Source organism: Centruroides sculpturatus, unplaced genomic scaffold (assembly GCF_000671375.1).
Source record: "Centruroides sculpturatus isolate CEXI.00-Female unplaced genomic scaffold, Cexi_2.0 scaffold94, whole genome shotgun sequence".
Classification (NCBI taxonomy): Eukaryota; Metazoa; Arthropoda; class Arachnida; order Scorpiones; family Buthidae; genus Centruroides; species Centruroides sculpturatus.
The window spans coordinates 415379-438505 of record NW_019384400.1 but is presented as its reverse complement, the minus strand read 5'-3'; the positions used below and the strand labels follow the sequence as shown (position 1 = coordinate 438505).

At 31.3% G+C, this 23127-nt stretch overlaps 1 protein-coding gene across 1 annotated transcript in view; it reads right to left on the bottom strand.

Moving 5' to 3' along the window:
• The window catches only part of LOC111618613 (transmembrane emp24 domain-containing protein 5-like), a 22398-nt gene extending 5229 nt beyond the window's left edge, over nt 1-17169 (bottom strand). The window contains exons 1-3 of the mRNA XM_023360168.1: nt 17142-17169; nt 14920-15040; nt 9757-9949 (exon numbers count right to left, since the gene is read on the bottom strand). Coding sequence (XP_023215936.1) covers nt 9757-9949; nt 14920-15040; nt 17142-17169 — 342 coding nt within the window. The remainder of the gene's footprint in view (nt 1-9756; nt 9950-14919; nt 15041-17141) is intronic.
• Nucleotides 17170-23127: the final 5958 nt, after the last annotated feature.

The window sequence follows — 23127 nt, the reverse complement described above, 5'->3', positions numbered from 1 at the left end:
TGGTGCTAAGCACTTATGAAGAATAAAGCAAGTATGGAATAAAGGAAAAACATTCGGCAACATCAGAAGCAGAAGCGTCGCGATCTGGCAACATTGAAACAAGTTTTGAGAAGGACCATGTGTATTGACAGAAGGCGAGAAGAGAAAATTTACATACTTAAGTACTAATAGTTCACGAAAATAATAATTTTTGTGAACTATTATTACTTAAATATGTAAAAATTTATTACATTTCCTGTTGTACGAGGGTTTTACCCATTTCTCGAACCGTGTCAGAGTGAATCCGTGCTATAGAAGTGCCGTGTTATACGGGGAGTTACCTGTATATCTGAAGTACAGAGCTCCCGTTGGGATTCGGCTTGCTCCCTTGTTTATTACCTACATCACCTCAGTGCAGGATATTTACATTTATTCAAGTGTTGTGCAAATCATGGCTTCTAAAAAAACAGAAAAGTGATTTCAATTGAAACAATGCAAGAAATTATCAGAAGGAGTGAAAGTTGACAACAACTTCTTTGTTGAATGGGGAGAGGTTCAAGAGTTTACCAACACTCATTATCTAAACAGAGCTGAGGCCAACAGTATCAATGATCTGTACAATGACACCCTTGCCCGTCATTTCCGACAGGTGTTGAAGAAGAGAGAGAAACAGACCATCTTGGACATGTTTTTCAAGAAGCCAGAAGGGAAAAAACAAAGGATGGAACAAGAGGAGTTGACCCTGCAAGCTCTGGTAGCCTCTCCTGAATGTGAATCCGATTAAAAAACAATAAAAAAAAGACCCGCTGCAATGTGTAAAAAGTCTGTATCTGTATGAATGTGTGAAGAAAGTGTTTCTCCATCTCCTCCTCACAACATCTGACTACCCGGCATAATTGGTGACTGCTCCATTTTCATTTTTTTGTTATGGTACAGTATGGTTATTTTATGCTGCAGAACGAATTATATGTTTTAACAAGTATTTCTATGGAAAAATGTGTTTCGTATAACGGACTTTTCACTTAATGGACGTGCACCTGGAACGAATTAAGTACATTATACGAGGCACCACTGTATATCAAATATTAATTATTAAAAAATTGCTTCTCTTGGATGATCAACCTGAAAAAAATTAGACTAAGAGGTTAATGATGTTTAGTCCTACACTTAAAATGAATGCTTTATTCGTAAGTGTGTTACTAATTGATTGATTTGTATGATGAATGTACAGTAGTACAGTAGCCCCTTGTTACATTGTCTCATTATATCACTCATTCAAATAAAGGGTGTTTATAAATGAATGGTGCAGTTTTTAAAATTAATAATAAATCTATTTATTACCTTATATGGGCAAACTTAACAACATAAGCAGCGGCAACTATCCAAGTTCACAGGAATGTACGTGAGCTTCTCAATCATGTTCTTCACCAATGCTGGATTGGACGTGGTGCAACAGCAGACAACAACCTGTTCCCCTGGTCACCTTGTTTGCCAGATTTAACACCCTGCAATTTCTTTTTGTGGGGTTTGTTAAAGACCGAGTTTATGTACCGTCAATGCCCGTGCCCCTTGAGGAACTGCGTGATCGGATAAAGCATGCACTGCAGCCCATCACGGAGGACATGCTACATGGCATATGGGAAGAATTTGATTACCGTGTAGATGTGTGTCGTGTGACCATGAGTGTACATATTGAAGGATTGTGATTAATAAATAAAAAACTTGGACAGTTGCCACTGCTTATGCTGTAAGGTTTACCCATATAAGGTAATAAATAGATTTATTATTAATTTTTAAAACCGCACCATTCATTTATAAACACCCTGTATATTGCACTTATTTTGTCTTCCAAATATAAGAATGCTTTAGCCAATAATTTTTGAAAAATTGGTTGCTATTGAATTTCTACTGGCAAAGAAATATTACCTTATTCCAATCATTGGCATTGACACCACCACCACTGTATGAAATGCAACCAACAAAAAAGCAAGTTGACATAGAGATTGAAAATAACTTAGAATGGGTGGATAGATACATTGGTTAGATCGCATCATCCAATATATCACTTATTTGGTTTGTCTCTCAACATGAGCAATATAATGAGAGGGCTACTGTATTATTAAATAAAAGTAGATAAAAAAAAAGCACTGCTGAATTCTTAGAGAAAATTATTATTAAAAATATCACTGAGTATTTTAATATAATTGTTATTTAAATTTTACTCTTTTTTTTTCTACTAATCAAGTTGATGCAAGAGCCACTATATCCAGAAATTTAAGAAATTTGACCTTAAATCATAATAAAGGTTAAGATGATCAAGTTAGATCTGTATCATTTGGTATCATCCTTACACATACAAATAATACCAAAGTAATCCTAATTTTATGTGCTTTTTAAATATAAATAATTCATTGTTTTCTAACTAAAAATTTAGAACTGGACTAAAACTGAAATTTATTCATTAACTATAATATTACATCGCCATTACTTATGTGAGGATTTAAGCTCTTTTGCAAGTTTTAAAACTCAAAACATTTTTTTTTTTACTATTCATCATTATTTCCCTTCTTCCTCCAGTTTCCCCTTTCTTGGAGATCGAAAGTAGACTTTTTGACCCATCAATGTTCTGCGTCACTTCGAAAGGTGACCTTTTAAGTTTTCAAAGACGTTCAGGATGACAGATAGTGAAGTGGAAGTGAAGTGAACTTTCCACAAGGTGGAAGTGAATAATCCCCTCACAACAGGGGATTATTCACTTCCACCTTCGTTACGATTTACAAATAAGTAGCCAATTAACAAGAACCTCAACTTGTTACACGATAGAGGGTAACAAGAAGGTCACCGACAAGGGTAAACCGAACTGAACAAAATCCCCCCTTTCCTATTCTGTCCGATGGAAGAGATAAGAAATAGAACAGATAACCCACCAATTGAACAATCATCACTCAGGTTGTACCACAGATACTCTGACCTTAGTCATCTTTGGCAATTAATTCAGTGAGTTTGACAGCTGTTGTCAAATTTATGACGAGAAAGTGTCACAATAACAGGTAGAAAAAAGTAATAAATCTAAAGAACGGTTTGATTCCTGACAAGTAATGTAAACAAACCCAATGCAAGTCAAACTTACATGGGTTTGCGTCAGATTTTCCCCCAATAGTTCCCCTCCTGGACATGTATAAAAAGGGATCGCACGCGTACCTCAGAGCAATCGCCGAAGGAAAGACTCCAGGCCAGAACCGATTCGAACCGCCTGCTCTATGCTTTGACAAAGACTTCGCATCCCTTGATCGCCATGGCTAACGAGGTAATTACTTAGAGAAATTTAACCTCCCTCTCTCTCGGTTTTGAGCTAGATTTAAGTTAACTGAACTCATTTAGAAATTTAGTATTTTCAAATGGGTAGATAAATAAATAGTTGGATATCTGTGGATATTCGAGTTATGGATATATTTGTCTGAGACAGACCTATTATCAGAAGGAAGTATATTGATTCCAGACTTAGAAATATGGTTACTCCGTTCATCTTTGCCTCCCTTCCTTTTTGTATTCTCTGTAGCATCTATTGTTATTAAATATTTTTATCTTATCTTTAATGGTGTGTCATCCTTGAGTACAGCCGACACCTTGTCATGACCTCGCTATCCCTCCCACTCAATTAATCTAAGCCATCCCCTGACAAAGAAACCGATAAGTGGGGACTACCTCGCTGCTTAAGAGAAATACAGAAACAGTTTTAAAACTAAAAACATACCTTTATTCAATTATGCACTGTTGTTTTTAACAGCACATTGCTCTCTATGAGAAAGATTCATAATATACACTTCATAAAATTTCCTAGTTTTCTCCTGGAAAAAATTTCCATGTGATTTTTGCAACTTTCAAATTATCAAAGTTTTTATCACAAAGGGAATTCTACAGTATGGAACAAATGGTAGTCTGATAAGGCAAGATCAGATGAGTATGGGGCTGGAGTAACACACACCAGCCTAGTTCCAAAAATTTTTGGAGTATTTGTAAAGAAATATGCAGTCTGGCATTATCTTGATGAAACACAATGTCTTTTCTGTTGGCCAATTCCAGATGTTTTCCTTCAATTGCCATCTTCAGTTGATCCAGTTGGAAATGATACTTATCGGAACTGATTGTTTGATTCTATGGAAATAGCTCTCATCACAGAATTCATTTCCAATCCCAGCAGATAGTGAGCTTGACCTTCTTTGGATGAAGATCAGCCCTTGCAGTTTTTAATGATGGTTTGTTTTTCTTGCCCCAAGATCATATTCAGCCGATGTTATAAACAATCCACTTTTCATCACCTGTCACTAAATGTTTCAGAAAAGGGCCATTTTCATTTTGTTTTTGAAGAGAATCACAAATGGAGATGTGATTCAGTAAGTTATTTTCTGTTAAGTGTTGTGAAGTACCCAAATGTCATAACAATTCACATATCCGAGCTTCTTCAGATGTTGAAATACAGTACTGTTTGATGACTTCACTATGTCTGCTTATCTCTCAAGTTGTGTAATGAGGGTTGTCATTCAATAATGTTTTTGTCTGGTCCTCTTCAATAATGGCCAGTCTTCCAGAATGTGGAGCATCTTCAAGGTTGAAACAACCCATATTAAATTTAGCAAACCACTTTTGAACAACTGACTCTGCTATAGCATTCTAATCATAAACAAATTTCTTTTGCTGTTTGTATGGTATTTTTGCCTTTTCAATAAAAGAAAAGAAAGAAATGTTGAAAATAAAACTTGCTTATTTCATTTTTACAATAAGACAAATTAAACATCCATTACAAAAACATCATTACAACATCACTTTTTGTAATATTCTTCAATTCTTACAATTCTAATAACTTGCTTCATCCAGTGTCTCAACTGTCAGCTATGAAAAATTGCTATGAACTTTCCAAACAACCTAAAATTTTCTATTATAAGTGACTTTTCTCATGTTTTGTGATTTTTGGTTCATTTTTTACATGGAGCTGATCAAAATAATATGCAACATGTATAGGTTTTGAATAAATTTAATATACTTTTCCTGATAAAAATTGAGAGAAAATTGAAACAGATAAATTTATAATATTTTTGGCAGGCGCAATAACAGAAGCAGATATATACATTTGCTATTAATCATCATTAAAATTTCATAACATTATTAATTTCTTACCAAATTATTTGACAATTGTTTGTAATAATTTCTTATGAAATCTGAATGTAAAGGTATTTCAAAACATTGTAGTATTATACTGTCAGAGTAAAATAACTTAACATTTTTGGAAAATAGACTGATCTTCAGATTTTAATCAAGCAAAGAATAAAACTGCATGATTGTTAACTACAAGGTGTAAAGAGTCAATTCTGAACAGTTTTATTTTGTTTGGGAATTATTTTTATTTTTTTTTTCTATATATTTTTGGGGTATTTTATTTTATTAACAATAGACCACTGCACTTCACTCAGACAAACTTCTAGAACTAAAAATGAAACTCACATTACTCAGACATCTGCCAAGGGCAAATCAAATACATCAATCTGGAAATGACATCTCAGGGGGAGACTTCTGAAGGAAAGTTAAAAGAATGATCTCCCACCACAAACTGTCGAAATCCGAGAATGGGTGGGTGGTTCTTTCACCGTCATTGATAAGGATGACAGGATTCACCAAAAGTAGATAAAAAAAAAGCACTGCTGAATTCTTAGAGAAAATTATTATTAAAAATATCACTGAGTATTTTAATATAATTGTTATTTAAATTTTNTCAGACATCTGCCAAGGGCAAATCAAATACATCAATCTGGAAATGACATCTCAGGGGGAGACTTCTGAAGGAAAGTTAAAAGAATGATCTCCCACCACAAACTGTCGAAATCCGAGAATGGGTGGGTGGTTCTTTCACCGTCATTGATAAGGATGACAGGTATCACCATCAGCATTATTTCAAGATTAGTGGCCACTGCATTGTCAACCATGCGAAGTCCCTGGCCATTCTGAAGGCAGTGCAGCATATCAGTAACATGCCAATGCTGTACAGGAGGGAAAACATTACCATCTTTAGTGACAGCAAGATAGCACTCCAGCAAATTAGGAAGTATAATGTCACCCTTCCTATTGTAAAGGACATGGTTGCTCTTCTTAATTACCTGCAGAATAAGGTCTGAGTCACCCTCTGCTGGGTTAAGGGGCATTTGGGCAACCAGGGTAACAACAGGGCCAATCTCCTGATGAAAAAAGCCTTTGTTCACCTCAACAACTATTGTTACACCAAGGTGCCCATCAGTTGGATTAAAGTGCAAATTTGTGATCTCATCCATCAGAAATGACAGGAGCAATGTGACAATAGTGGGACTGGGAGAATCATCCAACAGTTCATGCCTACTATTAATAACAGGAGGAAGCTCAACTATTTCATACCTTCCTTTCAGTTGACACAGGTTCTGACTAGACATGGTAATTGCAGACTTATCTTGTGCATTTCCTGAACAAGGGAGACGGGATCTGCCCATGTGCCCTTGGGGAGATTGAAGACTCCTGTCATGTAATTTTTAATTGTACTGGCTGTGCCCTTTAATTAAACTCTCTTTTGGACAATAGTAATATTTTCTCGGCTTTCAGGACATTCATCAATACTATCAAGATCTTCAACTAATATATGTCCAAGTTTATTTTCAGTACACCCCTCCATTATTGGAGGATGTTTGGTGAATGAAGCCACAGTCATTGCTGTAGCCTTTCTGTGGCTTTCCACATACTGTTACTAGATTGTCTCCAGGTATTTTTGTATGGATTCAACTTGTATTGGACCAATGTGGGTCAGTGCTTCTGTAAATATGGTATTGTTATTACTGTTTTTTGTGTAATTTGTATCCTTGTCTTGATGCAATCATTTTACTAATAAACAATTCCAGTCAGGCAACCATGGGATCCCCTCTCCTCTTTCCTATCCCTGTTTCCACACCTTCCCTCCCCATCCTCACTCCTCTCGCCATACTTTCTCCTCCTTTTTCTTCTTCCCTTGGCTATACCCATGGGTCAGGCCAATTACTTACTTACCCCAAACTGTCACCGAAAATTTAAAAAGAAAATTATGTGAGGGTGATGACATGACATGTAAAGAAGATTGCTAGGAATAAATAATTGTTAACTATAAGTACATAAATAGAATCGAGTGAACATAGCAATGAAATGTCACCATCCTTGTTTTTGTTAGATAAAGTATCGTTTACAAATTTTATAACTTATTTCTTATTGTACATAGTTGGTTATACATAGAATTTTTCCTTTTTTACATATAATCCAGTAATTATTTCGGCTTTTTGTACAGTAAGTTTTTTACTTTTTGAACACATTCATTCATATTTTCTTTTGCCCATTTAAAAGTCCAGGTCTGGTGCCAACTGACCCTTGTTTTTGTTTTTATATAATGCTTCTAATAATTTCTGAGCTTCAAAAGAAAAAATAATAATAATAAAAAATAGACATTTCAAAGTTGTCAATAACAATAGTAACTTGTCAGAATATAGTTGTAACCTATATAACATAAGCAATTATTTATTGTATCATCACCACAATGCCAGGCAGAAATTTTTATCATATTTTAAATTTATTTAAGTTAAAATATATGCTTTCCACCTCAAATTAGTAGTGACTTGCTCCTGTACATCATACTTTTCCCATTAAGAATAGAGTTGTGCTGGTCATCTATCTAGCTCCTTTCAGGGAAAATTTTTGAATTGAAATAATGTGACTTCTGGTGCAAACTGGAAGTTAGTATATAGTTAATTGAGGCCTTTAACCCCTAAGCTTTCCACATATGGTCACAAATTTCATCTATCTAATGCTATTCTCAAGATTAAGAAAGGACACACAAATAACAGTGGAAATTTATAGGTGTAGCCCAATAACTGTTGTACAGAAGAGCGTCGATTATCCGAATCAATTGGGGACTGGGGTTGTTCGGAAAATCGATATTTTGGATAACCGATTAGGTACGAAAAAATATATTAACCTATCCCATGTTGAAATTTTTCTCTGTTGCGTGTCGCTTTGCGTTGAATTTTCGTCGATGTTAATCCTAATGAAGACTATTGTATCATTAAAAATTATTTTTTTATTTTGCACGAACAAAATAAATATATTGAAAAATATAAAAACAATAAAAAATTATACTTCAGATGTTAATTTAGCATCAAAAACGTAAAATATTTGAGTAGCCCAAGACATAGCCAAAGATTGCAGTGCCACAGCACTGGCGAAAATTTAAATTTGCCGACTGGAATTCTTTCGGATAATTGACGTTTCAGATAACTGACTTTTGAATAATCGATGCTCTACTGTATTGTAAATAGTTCAGCAGGTCAGAACCAAGGTTTAAACTAATATTCATTCAACAACAAAATTGCAAACATAATTATTAGATTATTCTTACTTTCTATAGAATTGCCATCTATGGACAAAAATGTTTTTATATGTAGATTGATGGTATTTCAAGAACAGAAGATTTATTAAATACATTAAACAATCTATTAATGAACTAAGATGTTTAAAACTCCCAAATTACAAAGAAAAATAAAATTGCTTCTAAAGAATTTCAAGAAAACAACCAGTATAGGAAAAAACATGTTGCTATTATACTTCTTTGTATATCATGGTTATTTTGTAATGTATAATAAGAATCAAATGTATTTAAAGAAAAAAAAATTAGCATAGTTTTATCTTATTAAACAAATCTTTGACTGACAAATATCTGCCTATAAATAAATATCACATCTTTTAAGAAAAAAAATACATAAAGTATTACATAATGTTCTGATTTGATCATATCAAACTACACTTTTTTTTTTATTAATGGAAGAATCAATATTGCTATTTAGAAGTTCTGCCATATATAATAGAGCTATTCTGTAAAAATTTCATGTTTCTGAATATCAAGTGTTAAATTCCTGCTATAATATTGCTTTTAATAACTTTTAATATGTTGTTGTTCTAGTTACTGAGTTACATTAAAAATGCATACATTGATGATATTTTGTATATAATATAGAAAAACTTTAAATAATAAGTAAAAGCAAAACAGTAAATAAAATATCTATCTTCATATTAAATTGTGTGTTAAAAGATTCAAATTGGTATACAAAATTTATATGATATTTGATTTGTATTAAATCTAATATCTAATTTGATATGAATATACCTTAAGTATGGAGTAATCATATATCCTGATTTGGTCTGGACAGTCCCGGAATCAAGGCAAATTATAAGATCATGTCCAGAATTGAAAAATGTCTAGGTTTTTAAATGGAGGAAAAAAATAATAATTATAAATTACTTATACTTGAACAAAGAAAACAAAAAATTTAAATATCTTTCTGATAAAATTTTATACTTAAGAGATTCACCATGTTCAAAGAATGATTTTTATGCAATTTAATGTTAATTTAACAATTTAATGCAATTTTAGAAGGCTTAATATAATTTTTTCCTCCCTTGGTCTAGCAATCATGCTTTGCTCAATAGTAATGATGGCAAACATAATGGAGATACATAGTAATAATAATATTTATCATCTAAAAAACATACTGCATGAAGTTGTATGTTTTCTATCTTTTCCTTTAATTCTATAGATAAAATAAAAAGAATAAATGTATTTATTTTCTATAGTCTGTACTATGACATGTATTTTGACTTGTTCATCTAACACTTTTGTGTAATAGTTTTCCTATAAATAATATATCTCATAACACTATACAATAATGTATAAAATTCACTTACTTTAATTTGACTCAAAGTATCATTTTGTAAAGTATCTGGTTGGAATGTAATATCTGGATTATTCCATGCTTCTTCATCGTCGTCGTCATCGTCAGAATCAATGAAAATGTCAAAGTAGACAGTTTTTGTTGAAAAATGACTAAATTTATTATCAAAACAAAATTTGTAATCTCCTGTTTCTTGAATATCATACCTATAATTAAAAATAAATTTAAAAAATATAGACTTTTTTTTATAGAATTTGCTCAATATAGACTTTTCAAATTATTTATGAAATAGATAACGTTCAACTGAATATATACAGTAGAATCTTGTTTTAACAGATTGCAGAACAGAAGATTTCTTGGAATAACAATTTTTTCCCTCGGTTCCACCAAATTAATGCAATTTTACCTCCTTTTAAGCAAATCCATAACTCAAAAAATTGAATTTTTTTCTAGCCCCATCTATTGTATACTTCATGTTTTTTCAATGTTTAGTTATTATTGGGTGTTTTCGGAAATTTGTAAAGTTTGATGACGCACTTTTTACATCTGGGATATGTACAATTGAAGAATTTTACAAAGAGAGTCAGAAGGCTGATGATTGAGAAGGAGCCAGATAGTGATCATTCTGATGCTGGTCCAAATGTAATGCCAAAATTTAGCCAGGCCATCGAGTCTTTCCAAGTCATGAAGAACTTCCTGATAAGTTTCAGCATAAAGGAACAGGCTGTACATGACTTTGCTAATATCAAATGGTTGCTGTATTCAATAGGCAGCATCAAAACAAACCAAGACAGATAGGGGTTTTTTTTTTTTTTTGTAATAAATTGTGAAGTCAAGTGAAGTGCTAATGACCATACATAATTCTCTTGTTTTTGTGCTTGTGGTATAGGCCTATACAGTTTCTGTCAGCTTTGTTGTATACATGTACAGCATAATAAATGATTTTGTGACATACATGTTTCTATAGAATAAAGAATAGAGATCTCAAAAGACTGAATAATTTCAAGTACAGGTATTTCTTATATGTAGAAGGTTAAATAATAGATATTTTCCTGGGTCTTCGGGAAATCCATTGTTCATGATATAACAGTTTCTCGGAACAATGAACGATTTTTGGTAGTCCAAGCAATCATTAAAAAAAGATTCTACTGTATATGGAAATTTTCAATACAGTCAAACCACAGTTTTCAAATGTCTCACTTTTCAAACAAATCAGTTTATGAACAGAATTTCAAACTCAAAATTGCACCAGTTGCCGTACAATAACTCATTTGCTAAATAAGCTACTTGGCAAAAGTCTTACTACAGATGGTCAACTTCCTATACTTCCTATGTTAAAAAATCTACATACGAGAACCTTCTTATATCCCAGTAACAACAAATTTTAATTAAAATATAACATTTTCAACCATAATCATGTCTTCCTCAGGCTTTTGACCATGATTACTGTCAAAAATTTTATATTTTAATTAAAAGTTACTGTTACTGGGTTATAAAAAGGTTCTCGTGTGTGGATTATCATTCCCAGTAATTCTGCAAGAAGTTGTTTTATTTTATGTTAAAGGAAGTCAACAGCCCAACCAATCAATAACAGGACTACTGATTCAGAAATTAGTGGCAGTGAGATTGCCTCACATCATTAAACACTATGATACAAATTATAGATAGTGTTGCTATGTAAATTAGATTTCAATGCACATGCAGAAAAAATACTACTTTCATTTTTCAGTATGTGCCACAATTGAATTTAAATCAAATTAACAAAAACCACATTAACTGACATTTATATAGTAATAAATGGCATCCAATAACTCATGTTTAAAGGTGCTTAAGTCAAATTTTAATTGTTAATACAAATTATTTTACAATAATCTTTCTTGTAATGCACTTGTATAATTCTTTACCAAATTCTAACTTCATAAAATCAATAAAAAGTAATCTATCTTATTTTTGAACTCAAAGTACAAGAATGAATTGAAAAGTTTCCAGAATTGCCACTGGGGGTGTTTTGTTTGGAAACAGTTTTCCTGCACTGCAGTAAATCTTTCATATGTAGTGACTCCAAATTTCACAACAATATGACCAATAGTTAGGTTTTAGAAACAACAAAGTGAGATATCCTGTGTGCCTGTTTGTACATGGAGAAAAGCTGTTACCAAATTTTTCAATTTGGAGGGAAAAACAACTGCAATGGAAATCAAATCCAGGTGGGGAATGTTCTTGACAATTCATCACCTTCATTATCCATGGTAAGTTTTTGGATTTCGGAAATCAAGTGTGGCCCCACACAGAAGTGATTAGCCTCATTCAGGATGTCCAAAAACTGCTATCATTCCAGAAATTGTGGATAAAATCCATGACATGTTGTTAGAAGATGATCAAATCAAAGTGTGAGAAATTGAGAAGCTGTGGGCATCTTCTATAAATGAGTAATTTATTTTTTGCATAAAAAATGAAACCAGGATTCACAACTACATACTGGAAATAAAAATTCAATCAAAACAGCAAATTTGAGACAGTCAGCAGGTTCCAAAGAAGGCAAAGACCATTCATTCAGCTGGAAAGGTGATGGCATTGGTTTTTGAGATGCCAAAGGAATTTTGTTAATTGACTATCTTGAAAAAGGAGAAACTGTCACTGGTCAATATATGCAACATTTTTGGACAAACTCAAAGCAGTGATTCAGGAAAAATGCCCAAGAATGACCAAAAAAAAGTGCTGTTTTACCCTGACAATGCACCCACTCATTCAAGTGCAGTTGTTCAACAAAAATGGCAGAAATTAAGTTTGAAATCCTTCCAAATCCACCATATTTGTCAGATTTGGTTCCCTCAAACTTCTACCTGTTCTTGAAACACAAAACATTCCTAGATGGAAAGAGATTTTGGCCCAATGAAGAGGTGATCAAAGCTGTAAACAGCTATTTTGGGAATCTTGGAAAAAAAAATCACTTCTGGGAGGAAATCAAAAAGCTGGAGAAATGTTGGATCAAATATGTTAAGATTTGAGGGGATTACCCTGAAAAGCAAAGCATAACTTCAAAATCATTTATTTGGTTTTCATTGTCACTCCAGAAACCTTTTAATCCACCCTCATACCTATTATGAAGCAGAACGAAACTTTCTTTCTCAGTAGGGTGCAGAATGGACCTCTTAGATTGAGGTGCATTTGACCTGATAACCCCACTTGAGAAATGAGTCAAAAAGACTATATATATATATATAGTAATATAAAATTCTGTCATAAATTGTTTAAAATTTTAAAAAGTTTTTATTACATTTGTCATATTTGAATACATATTCTATTTGAATGATAAAGTATTAATAGCATGTANCGTGGTTTTCCAGCCTTTGTGGTCTGTGGATACATTGCCACAGAAACACCAGGGCTAGATTGATTCCTCACATTTGTTGAGGGCATTGCAGTAGCCATGCTTGGGCCAGCGCTGCTTTCGCCACTGGTAACGAAGGGAGACTGTGGCCTATTTTTCAAATGAGCCTCTGCCTAACCCACGAACACGAACCTTGTTAACCTGGATGACATCCGAGCCGGTATCACACTTTGATCTGGTTACTACCATAATAATTATCTCCACAGAATGTGGGTGTGGTCACTCTTAGCTTCATTTCTCCCCATAGACCTTACTGGCATGAGTGTCCCTACCAGGAACTTGTGCTCCAGCCTGCATTGCTCTATGGTTCAGTAAAATTACTGGGCTCTCCAACCACAATCAGGTGGTGACGAAGGGGGTTATAATTATTATTATTAGCATATTTCAATATATAAATCATTATTTCAAAAATTTTGATAGCATTTCATTTAATAAATTTTGCATTGTTTTCTTGCAATGTATGTAATAAAATACACTTTTATAAAGATATAAATGATTTTTTTTAAAGAAATTAAAATATTTGTATTACTACTATTACTACTAATAATAATAATCTACTACATCACAAAAATATAATTTAATTTCAAGGAACTTATTTATAGGAAAGATCTCACAACTTTACATAATTTTATAATGCAAAAACATTGAGTCTATTTGTTATTAACTTAAAATGAATTATAACAATGATATGTATTCAAATGATATTTGACATATAAAGCTGATTACTATAATCTGTATAATATATATAGCAGGTAATCAATAACATACTCTATTAACATACAAATGTAATCATTCTAGTTTCCAAATAGTTTATTTAATATACAATACTTTATTACTTGCCCTTTACTTAAAAAAATTTAGGTAACATCACTAGAGTTCTTATTTAATAAATGTTTTTGTTGTTTCTAAAACATTCTTATTGACTTTATATATACTTTTTATAATTTTGAATAAACAAAAATTTGTTTTAATGTATAATCTAAAAAAAAATCTTTCAGATTATTTTATATCAGGTAATTAAAAAAAATGTGTGTGGTTTTTTTTAAATAAATTCCACTTTTATAAAAACATTGTCTTTAGATGTAAAAACCTAGCAATCTTTGTCTTACTTGTTAGTATAGAACTGTCTGTTTCATATGTGACTGTTTAGTTCTAAGAAAAGGTGATGACTACTTGGAGAAATGTCAGAATATGGAGGATGAGGAAGTATCTCCCATCCTAAAGCATAAATCTTATAGGTAAGTGCTATTCTTACAAGACAAGACTGCATCCTCCATATTGTCCTGACATTTCTCCATGTAATTATCACCTTTTCTTAGAGCTAGACAATAACATATGAAACAGACAGTTTTATACTAAAACAAAGACTGCTAGGTTTTTTATATCTAAAGACAAGTTTTATAAAAAGAGTTGCATAGACTGTAAAAGTGTTTATTTTAATGAATTAAACATTTTATACAAATTTCTGCACTGTTTTAATTTTTATGATAAATAACCAAACTTTTTGCTTACCTAATATCTCAAAACAATAAAAAGTTTCTTCATTACTGTACAGTTGTCCCTCTATAGTCCGACGTTTTTTAATCCAACATGCTCAGTAGTCCGACGCACCTCCCGTCAAGGTACCCGTCCCTGTTNATATTATATTCATTATAAATAATTAACCATTTATATTATCAAGTTTGCAAAATAAATAGTTTTACTTAACTAAATTGAAGATTTTACTAAAATTTTTAAAATGACAATAGTTTTCCAAAAAAAGTTAAAATTTTGTAATAAACTTGCCTATGTATTCCATCAGATTTTTTTGTCTCAGAAATAAGATTCTTTCCTTGAGGAGAATACAGAGCAAAACTTATTTCCAGTTTATTTTTTGTATCAATATTTTCATAATCTGTATCTAAAACCTTAAAAAATTTATAACAAATTATTACTTTAAAATTTTCAAAATTACAGTAAATATTAATTACTATAAATTAGAATTCTAAATTCATACAAAACAAAAATCTCAAAATATAAACTCTAGAATATAATATAATTCAGTAATATAATAAATGATTTTAACCAACTTAAGAATATATATTACATTACATACAATATGTCCCATATAAAATGAAATCTATTAGTGTACTGGGAAATATGAATCACCCAACAAAAACACAATACTACGTGCTGGAATCAACTTGTTTAACATATGACTATCCTGCCAAATCAATAGACTCTTCCCAATAGCAGTTACATTGCAAGCAATGTTCTCAGTACTGTGCAAGAGAGAAAATGGATGTATTTGCAAGAGGAATTTGGTTTTTATCATCAAGACTTATTTGCATATGTGATGTTTGAGTACAGTGCATAATGATTTTGTCAGAAGTACTTAGAAAGTAAAGCTCCTAATAAGACTTCAGCTAAATATACTGGTGATGAAGTTTAGACAGGTTCTGTTATTAACAACAAGGAACATACAAGATATAAATGAACTGATTTATAGTTAAAGCCAAACAAACTGCCAAATTATTGAGCCAAATATATATAATATTGCTATGTAATTAATTAAATACTAAATGGATCTTTTGACCTCTTTTCAACTGAAGTAGACAATTTTCATAAAATTGTAATTTAAAATTTTCCATATATAGTTTTCTTCTTCCAAATATGATTTTACAAAGTTGGAACTATTATTTAGTTTTGTAAACTCGTACTCAAAAGAAAAACTATATATGGAAAACTTTACAATTTTTATAAAAATTGTCTACTCCAACTCATGACCAAAAGATCAAAATGTACATTTTGGAGTTAATTAAAAAAAATAAAGTTCTTTTTTAATTGTGGTATGATAAGTCCTCATTAACAGCCAAATTGGTAGCTATATTGATAGAAGGAAAAAAATTTATTATATTATTATTATTATTATTATTAAATCTAGCATGAGATGGCAGCATAATTGCCTACCTCTAGACAAATTATTTATTATTTAATTAATTACCTAGCAGTATTATAGCTTGATAATTTGGCAGTTTGTTTGGCTTGAACACAAGAATTATGTTAGTGAATGGAGGGATTACATTTTATATGGAAAAGCCTGTACAGGTATACCTCGACTTACGTCGTTTCCAGTTACGTCGTTCCCGATTATACGTTGTTTGTCAAAAAAGTATACGGAAAAATAAAAATCAAGTTTAAGTCATTTTATTCGACTTTACATCCGTCCGCCACAAATATTGAATTCGTAATATCACTAGAAAAGCGTTTAAAGCACATAAAATCATATTAAAATATATACATTTACAAGTATGTACTGTATTTACAGAACAGTACATGCATTCGTAAATTTAGATTACTTTTTTCTGTACTCTATTAAAAACTGAAATTTATTTGTTTGTAAGCTTAAAATAGATTCTTATTAACCATATATTATTAAAAATGCATTAATAAATAAAATACAGAACTGGGAATAGTAATTTATGGTTTAGCCTAGTGACAAGTAGATTCGGAGACAAGTAAATTCGACTTACGTCGTTTTTCGACTTAAGTCGTTTTCCTAGAACCAATTACAGACGTAAGGCGAGGTATACCTGTAGTTTAATTCTCAGCCATTCAACATATTATCAAAAAATATAGGATCATTATTAAATAAAACAACAAATAAAAATTCATGGATTCTAAGAAATGCTTTCTAAATCTTAATAAATTTGATATAAATTTCATAAGTTGACATTATTATTCATCTAAAACAACAAATAAAAATTGCTGGATTCTAAGAAATGCTTTCTAAATCTTAATAAATTTGATATAAATTTCATAAGTTGACATTATTATTCATCTAAAAAATTTCTAATTTAAACAATTGTCCTGTTTATCTAATTATATATTGGAAAGACTTTAAATCATTAATGATTATACCATTATTTATTCCACAAATTAAAAATTAACACATAAATTTTGAGCATTTTGTGATCCATTTACACATAATATAATACAGATAAAATTAAAACTCAAGACTGAATTACCTTTATTTATCAAATATAGTAATCTCATCACCTTACCAGGTACTATTTCTACTTTATACTGTATTATGCAATCATTACTACTATATTTAAATATGCATACCAAACAACAGAATCAGATTTCTATTCTGATTTTATTTTCTTTAATTCAAATCATCAATAGAGAAAACTGAAGAGAAATTAATTAAATGATTTAGAGTAATGCTATTTAAACAACAATTTTTATAAAAATTCTACCTTTCACTCCATAATTTCAAAGAAAATTATATAAATGAATGGTAATTACATATAAAACATTTTAATTTCATGTAATCATGTATAAACTCAATTTACTTCAAATCGCTCCTTTCATTTTAACCTTCAAATTTACTTCGAAATTTGCTATTCAGGAAGTTCAACTTCTCGGCTAGTTTTTATGACAAAAAAAGGTGAAAAACTAGTGAAATCTGGTTCCAGAAATCATCCTAAACATCCCAAATTCTTTTAATTGCATAAAAAAAGCTCTTAAAGAGTATATATACACATATTGAACTTTGATATATTAAAAATAACATTTTATATATATTAATTTAATGATTATATATTTTTAATACTGTATAAATACATGAAAATAGACATTTTTCAAGTAAATTTTTTTTTATTTTAAAGACAAATGAAGTATTGTAATGCTTTGAATGTCTTTAATTATGTTTCAGTTAGGATACTTTTTTAATTTTTAATATAAATTTGTATTGAGTCCAGGTGTTATAATGTTATAATGTGAAGTTTAATGGATCACCTACTTTAATAGATTAATCGAGGAAGATATCCACTGAGAAGGTATCAAAATCATGATCTTACCGATCGATATTGCTTGTTTATGTCATAATTCGAACATCTTGCGTTTAAATATTTCTTTCTGCTTACAAAATCGCTAAAAAATTAGAATAATTCCATTCAAATTTTATGCAAATAAGCACTAAGTCAGAAGTGACGTCAAGCCGGATTTTTGACGTAATCTCGCAAATATCGATATTTCTACGTCTCGAATTATTATACACGCATTCTATTTAAGTTTAAATACGTAAAATGAACAATAATTTCCATTAAATTTTCTTATAATTTACAAAAACATCGACAAACCTAAGTTCCGCAGACGTTCATCAAACTATCGGCCATTGATGTAGAGCTGCCACCTTTTAAAAATATTCGATCGAAAAATAATTTTAAAATTAAAAACAAAAAATTTATATTTAGTTTATTATCGTTTTCGATCATTAAAAACTTTAAAATTTTTTCTTATATTTATAGATAAATTTTAAATATAAATGTAAATTTAAAAACTTATTACGAACTTTTTCAAATTTTAAAAATTTGAATTTTCTCCCTAGTGGCGAATATCGTCACTTTTTTAAAAAATCCTGTTTAAGTGCTTAATAAAAAAGTCGTGATTTAAATTGGGTCCAAGGTCGTTTTGGTTTAGACGTGAATGCGTTTAAACCATTATACTTCACGTTAAAATGAAATATTGTACAGTTTATGTTCTGTTTAAATTTAACTGATGAATTCATTGATATTTTTAAAAGTTGTATTTTTAAACGAACATAAATTCATGCGCTACTGTATGTCAATGTTATGCGCGTTCATACAATCACAAATATCTTTATTTTAAATAATATAAAATAAGAAAAAGAAAATTAATTATTAAATTTGATATCTAAAATTATTATTTTAATTTTTACGTATTTTTCCTCTCTTTTCAGAATTTGAGATCAATGGGATTCAATGCATGAATACTTCACATTGTTGTCTGCCTCTTATCAGTAGATAAAAATCAAAGAATATTTTGTATAAAATTGTGATGATTATATAAAAATATTGGATTATTATTTTATCAATTGATAAACTTTTATTTATTTTGTGAGAATTTAATCTCTAAATGGAATTTTTATTGGCTCAAAAGAAGCTAAAGAAGCTATTTGTTTACAGCAAATTTTCATTTAATTAAGAGAAAAAAACTTATTAAATTTAGATAATTAATTAGTTAATTATATACAGTATTTTAATTTCTTTTTTTAATGCTGTATTATATTTTAAAATCATATCTAAATTCTATATAATTCAACTCAATAAAATTATTTTCAGCAAATATTTTAAAACATTAAGTTGATTTTCTCCATAATAATATGTAGTATATATTAAAGTTGTTGATATAGAATACAAGCAGATAAATCAATGTTTTTAATATAGAATAAAAGACAGGAAGTGAATTAAGCAACCACTTCTTTTGTTCTCAACAACATATTTCCGGTTTCCTGGATTAACCTTGATATATGCCTCAGGGCATAACGGCCTATGCTTTAATCGGATATTACATCTCTCGAAATTAATTTGTTATAGTTAATCTGTTAGCAATTTCAAATATAAACTTATACCCTTTACGTTTAAATGATTACTCAATTTTTCTTTTAAATACAAAAGTAAACAAGAAGCAATGTTAGCGTAATAACGATTGTGCAAAGAAAATTCGTGCCCCCCAGTGGCCAAGCGGTCTTCGTACCCTGAAAACTGGGAGTTCGGTCGTGGTTTCGCGCCTCGCTCGGACGGGCTGGCCACGTGGAGTTTTCCGGCTTTTCTTTACATCTGTAACGCCTAAATAGGGGCCGATTCCCCTAGGCAGATCGCCCGCCCAAATGTTGCGTTGCCATAGCTTAACAAACAGCAAAGAAGATTCAGTACTTTTACAATTCGAATTATCATCTTTAAATCATAGTAAGTTTTGTAGTTTTGCTTAAAATCTTATAATTTTTCCTTATAATCATAAAGTATAACAAAAAAAAAAAAAAAAAAATGTTATATCGAAATTTAAAAAAATGGTAAGAGTCTATCCCAAATGGGAACAAACTCGCACCTTCAGATAGATAGTAAACACGCTTCCACATTGTCGACTACTTTATTAACAACGAAAAACGTTATATTCAATAAGATTCCAATAAGTAAATGTAAAATTTATTTATAATAAGAGAGTCTTTTTTATATCCATTGCGTGTTCGGCCATGCCCACAATGAGAACGACCGATGGTAAGGGACGGGATCAAACATATCCAATCAGATCACCCCCGAAAAATTCTTCGGATTTTTCGAAAGGTCTAGACTCGGACCTGATGATGGCCTGTTAATCAGGCTGAAAACCTTAGTTTTTCAATTATATTTCTCAGCAACAAATTAAGGTGTTTTATTTTCTGGGTCTAGACTCATTTTTGGTTCCTCCAAAACGTATCAATTTATTAAAAATACTGTATAAAATATTTATAATACATTAATACGGAAATTTAAATTTTGCGGTAATGACACCAGGAAACAAGTTACTTTACTTTCTCTTCAATGAAAGCAGGAGAAGAATGTTTTTGATTTTTAACAGATGATTTGTATTCAAATTTATTTGTTAGAATATTTTATCAATAAATACATAATAATAAAAATCAAATTAATATAAATGAAATATGCAGAAATATGCGATTTATGAAAAATCATGCAAACCATATTTTATTAGCTAGTATTACTCGTATTTTCTTAATAACAATATTTAATTATGTCCTGAAAAGCGATCGGGTGTATTTAAACAATATCCATTTAAGGCATTTTGGTCGCTTTAGTGACTACCCAGAACAAGCGTTAAGTTTATGAAACTGAAATCAATAGTAGTAATTTCATTTAGGCTTCAGTCTAACGGTCTGGGGAACCTGGAATCAAATCCAGGCGGTTAAAAAACCCCAAAAAATTTTCATGCAGGCCTGTCTTGGTTTTGTTTGTTTGTTTTATTAAGCTACGGCAACGCAACACTTGGGTGATCTGCCAAGGTGAGATCTTTTTAAGAGTAATTGGCCCCTATTCAGGCGTTACAGACGAGGACAACTTCCGCATGGCCAGCCCGTCCTGGCGAAGCGCGAACCCACGACCGAACTCCCAGTGTTCAGGAAACGAAACCGCTTGCCATTAGTGGGCCGCCTGGCTTGGATATCAGTGATCGAATGGATAAACCACTGAACACTGGTCGCGGGTTCGTGCCTCATCAACGGGCTGGAGTTTTCTTTACTTGTCTAACGTCTAAATAGGGGTTAGTTTTTCATAGAAAGTCCTACTTCTTTGGGTTACCCGGAATAGAATCCTGTTGATTTCGAAGACTTTCGCGAACTTTCAACATTTTAATCTATAAATAAATAAATAAATTTAGAAGACATCTTCCCGGAAGGAATCTCCTTTTCGCACTAAACCAAGTTTTTGTTACCATATACCAGACATGGGCAAATGCGGCTCTTTTTGAGTTACATGCGGCTCTTGTTGAAAGTGTTAATTTCTGCTTTTCATTATTATTTTTACAATTTTATTTCCACACTTTTGTGAAAATATGTTTATTAAAAAATTCAATATTTGTTTTATATTATATAATAAAATCGCGATATAGTACTGCGGTACAGAATAAAAAAGTATAGAACTGCGGTTCCCACAGTAGCGTAGCGTAGTGGGAGCGGCCCGCCCCCGGCGGCACTTTTTAGGGGACGGCAAAATTTCATAATAAATAATAATATCTTGTAAGAATTCGAACCATTTTATTTCATATCTTCGTTCACCTACGATTCGGACGGATTAAAATGAGCACAATAGTGTTACCATCCGGCCAAAGCCCGAAGTAGTCGTAAATTCTCGTATATTTCTGGTTTTGGCCACATGATTGGGTCAAACCGAGAAATAGCCAGCCATTTCGCAAATTGACCATAGACTTCGGACATTGACCATAACATAGATATTTAATATATGTGGAGGTTGCGGTAAAAATCAACAAATCCATTCTTGAATTCATACAAAATTTATCAGATATTTTTCTGAAGAATTCACAAAATCGGTTCACTGACCGATGGTAAAACAAGGAATAGAAAGAATCAGGCCTGTGTGCTGCATTTTTAAAAGGGTGAGGTTAAAAGCAATTTATTTTTTCATGACATTGTTTATTAATTTTTACGATATAGGTATAATATAGAGTAACACAGTACAGTAGACTAAGGAGGAACTGAACAAATACAAAATAAGTATAAAATTATATACAATATACTTTGTTTTGTTTCTTCAGCACGATGAAGTACTGTACTGTACATTAATTAGATACAAGGCGGTTTTTTTCATTCATTTATTTATTTACCGGTCAATACACGTTTTGGGTCTCTGGTACCTCTCTTCAGTCAACTTTTTATTCTGTTCTTTATAGTTTCATACAAATTAACTGATATATTTGAAACTATAAACAACAGAATAAAAAGTTGACTGAAGAGAGGTACCAGAGACTCAAAACGTGTATTGACCGGTAAATAAATAATGAATGAAAAAATCCGCCTTGTGTCTAATTAATGCACTTCATCGTGCTGAAGAAACAAAGAAAACAGGAAGATACAGTATCAAATTTGTAAGGAAAAATACAATATACTGTTTTATTAATTTTATTAGTTATTCCCGAACAGAGGAGTTAAATTGCCAAATACTCAGGATTGAATTGGATTGATGGGATAAGAAACACAATAAGATCTGTAAAGAGAGTGACTCCCGGGAGGACTTTCTATGGGAGAATGGTTCCTATTTAGGTGTAGACACGTAAAAAACCCCGAAAAACTCCACTCGCCCGGCCTGTTGATCAAGTACGAACCCGTCACCGATTACCAATTTTCAGAAGTGTTCACTCGGTCACTGGTGGATCCCCAAAATCCCGTGTGCACAGTTTTGAAATAAACAGCCACGATTAAATAATAAAACTCAAAAAGAAGTGATTCGCTACTTCTTCAGAATCTAGTCACGAATCATCATTCAAGATTAGAGATAAGCATATTGCACAGTTTCAACATCCGCACTTCATGTTATATCTAAAGAATTACCACTTGACCTAGAGGTATTTTATGCCTACTATGGATATTTATTAGTGATGTAACGAATATTCGGTTACTATTCGGTATTCGGCCTATTC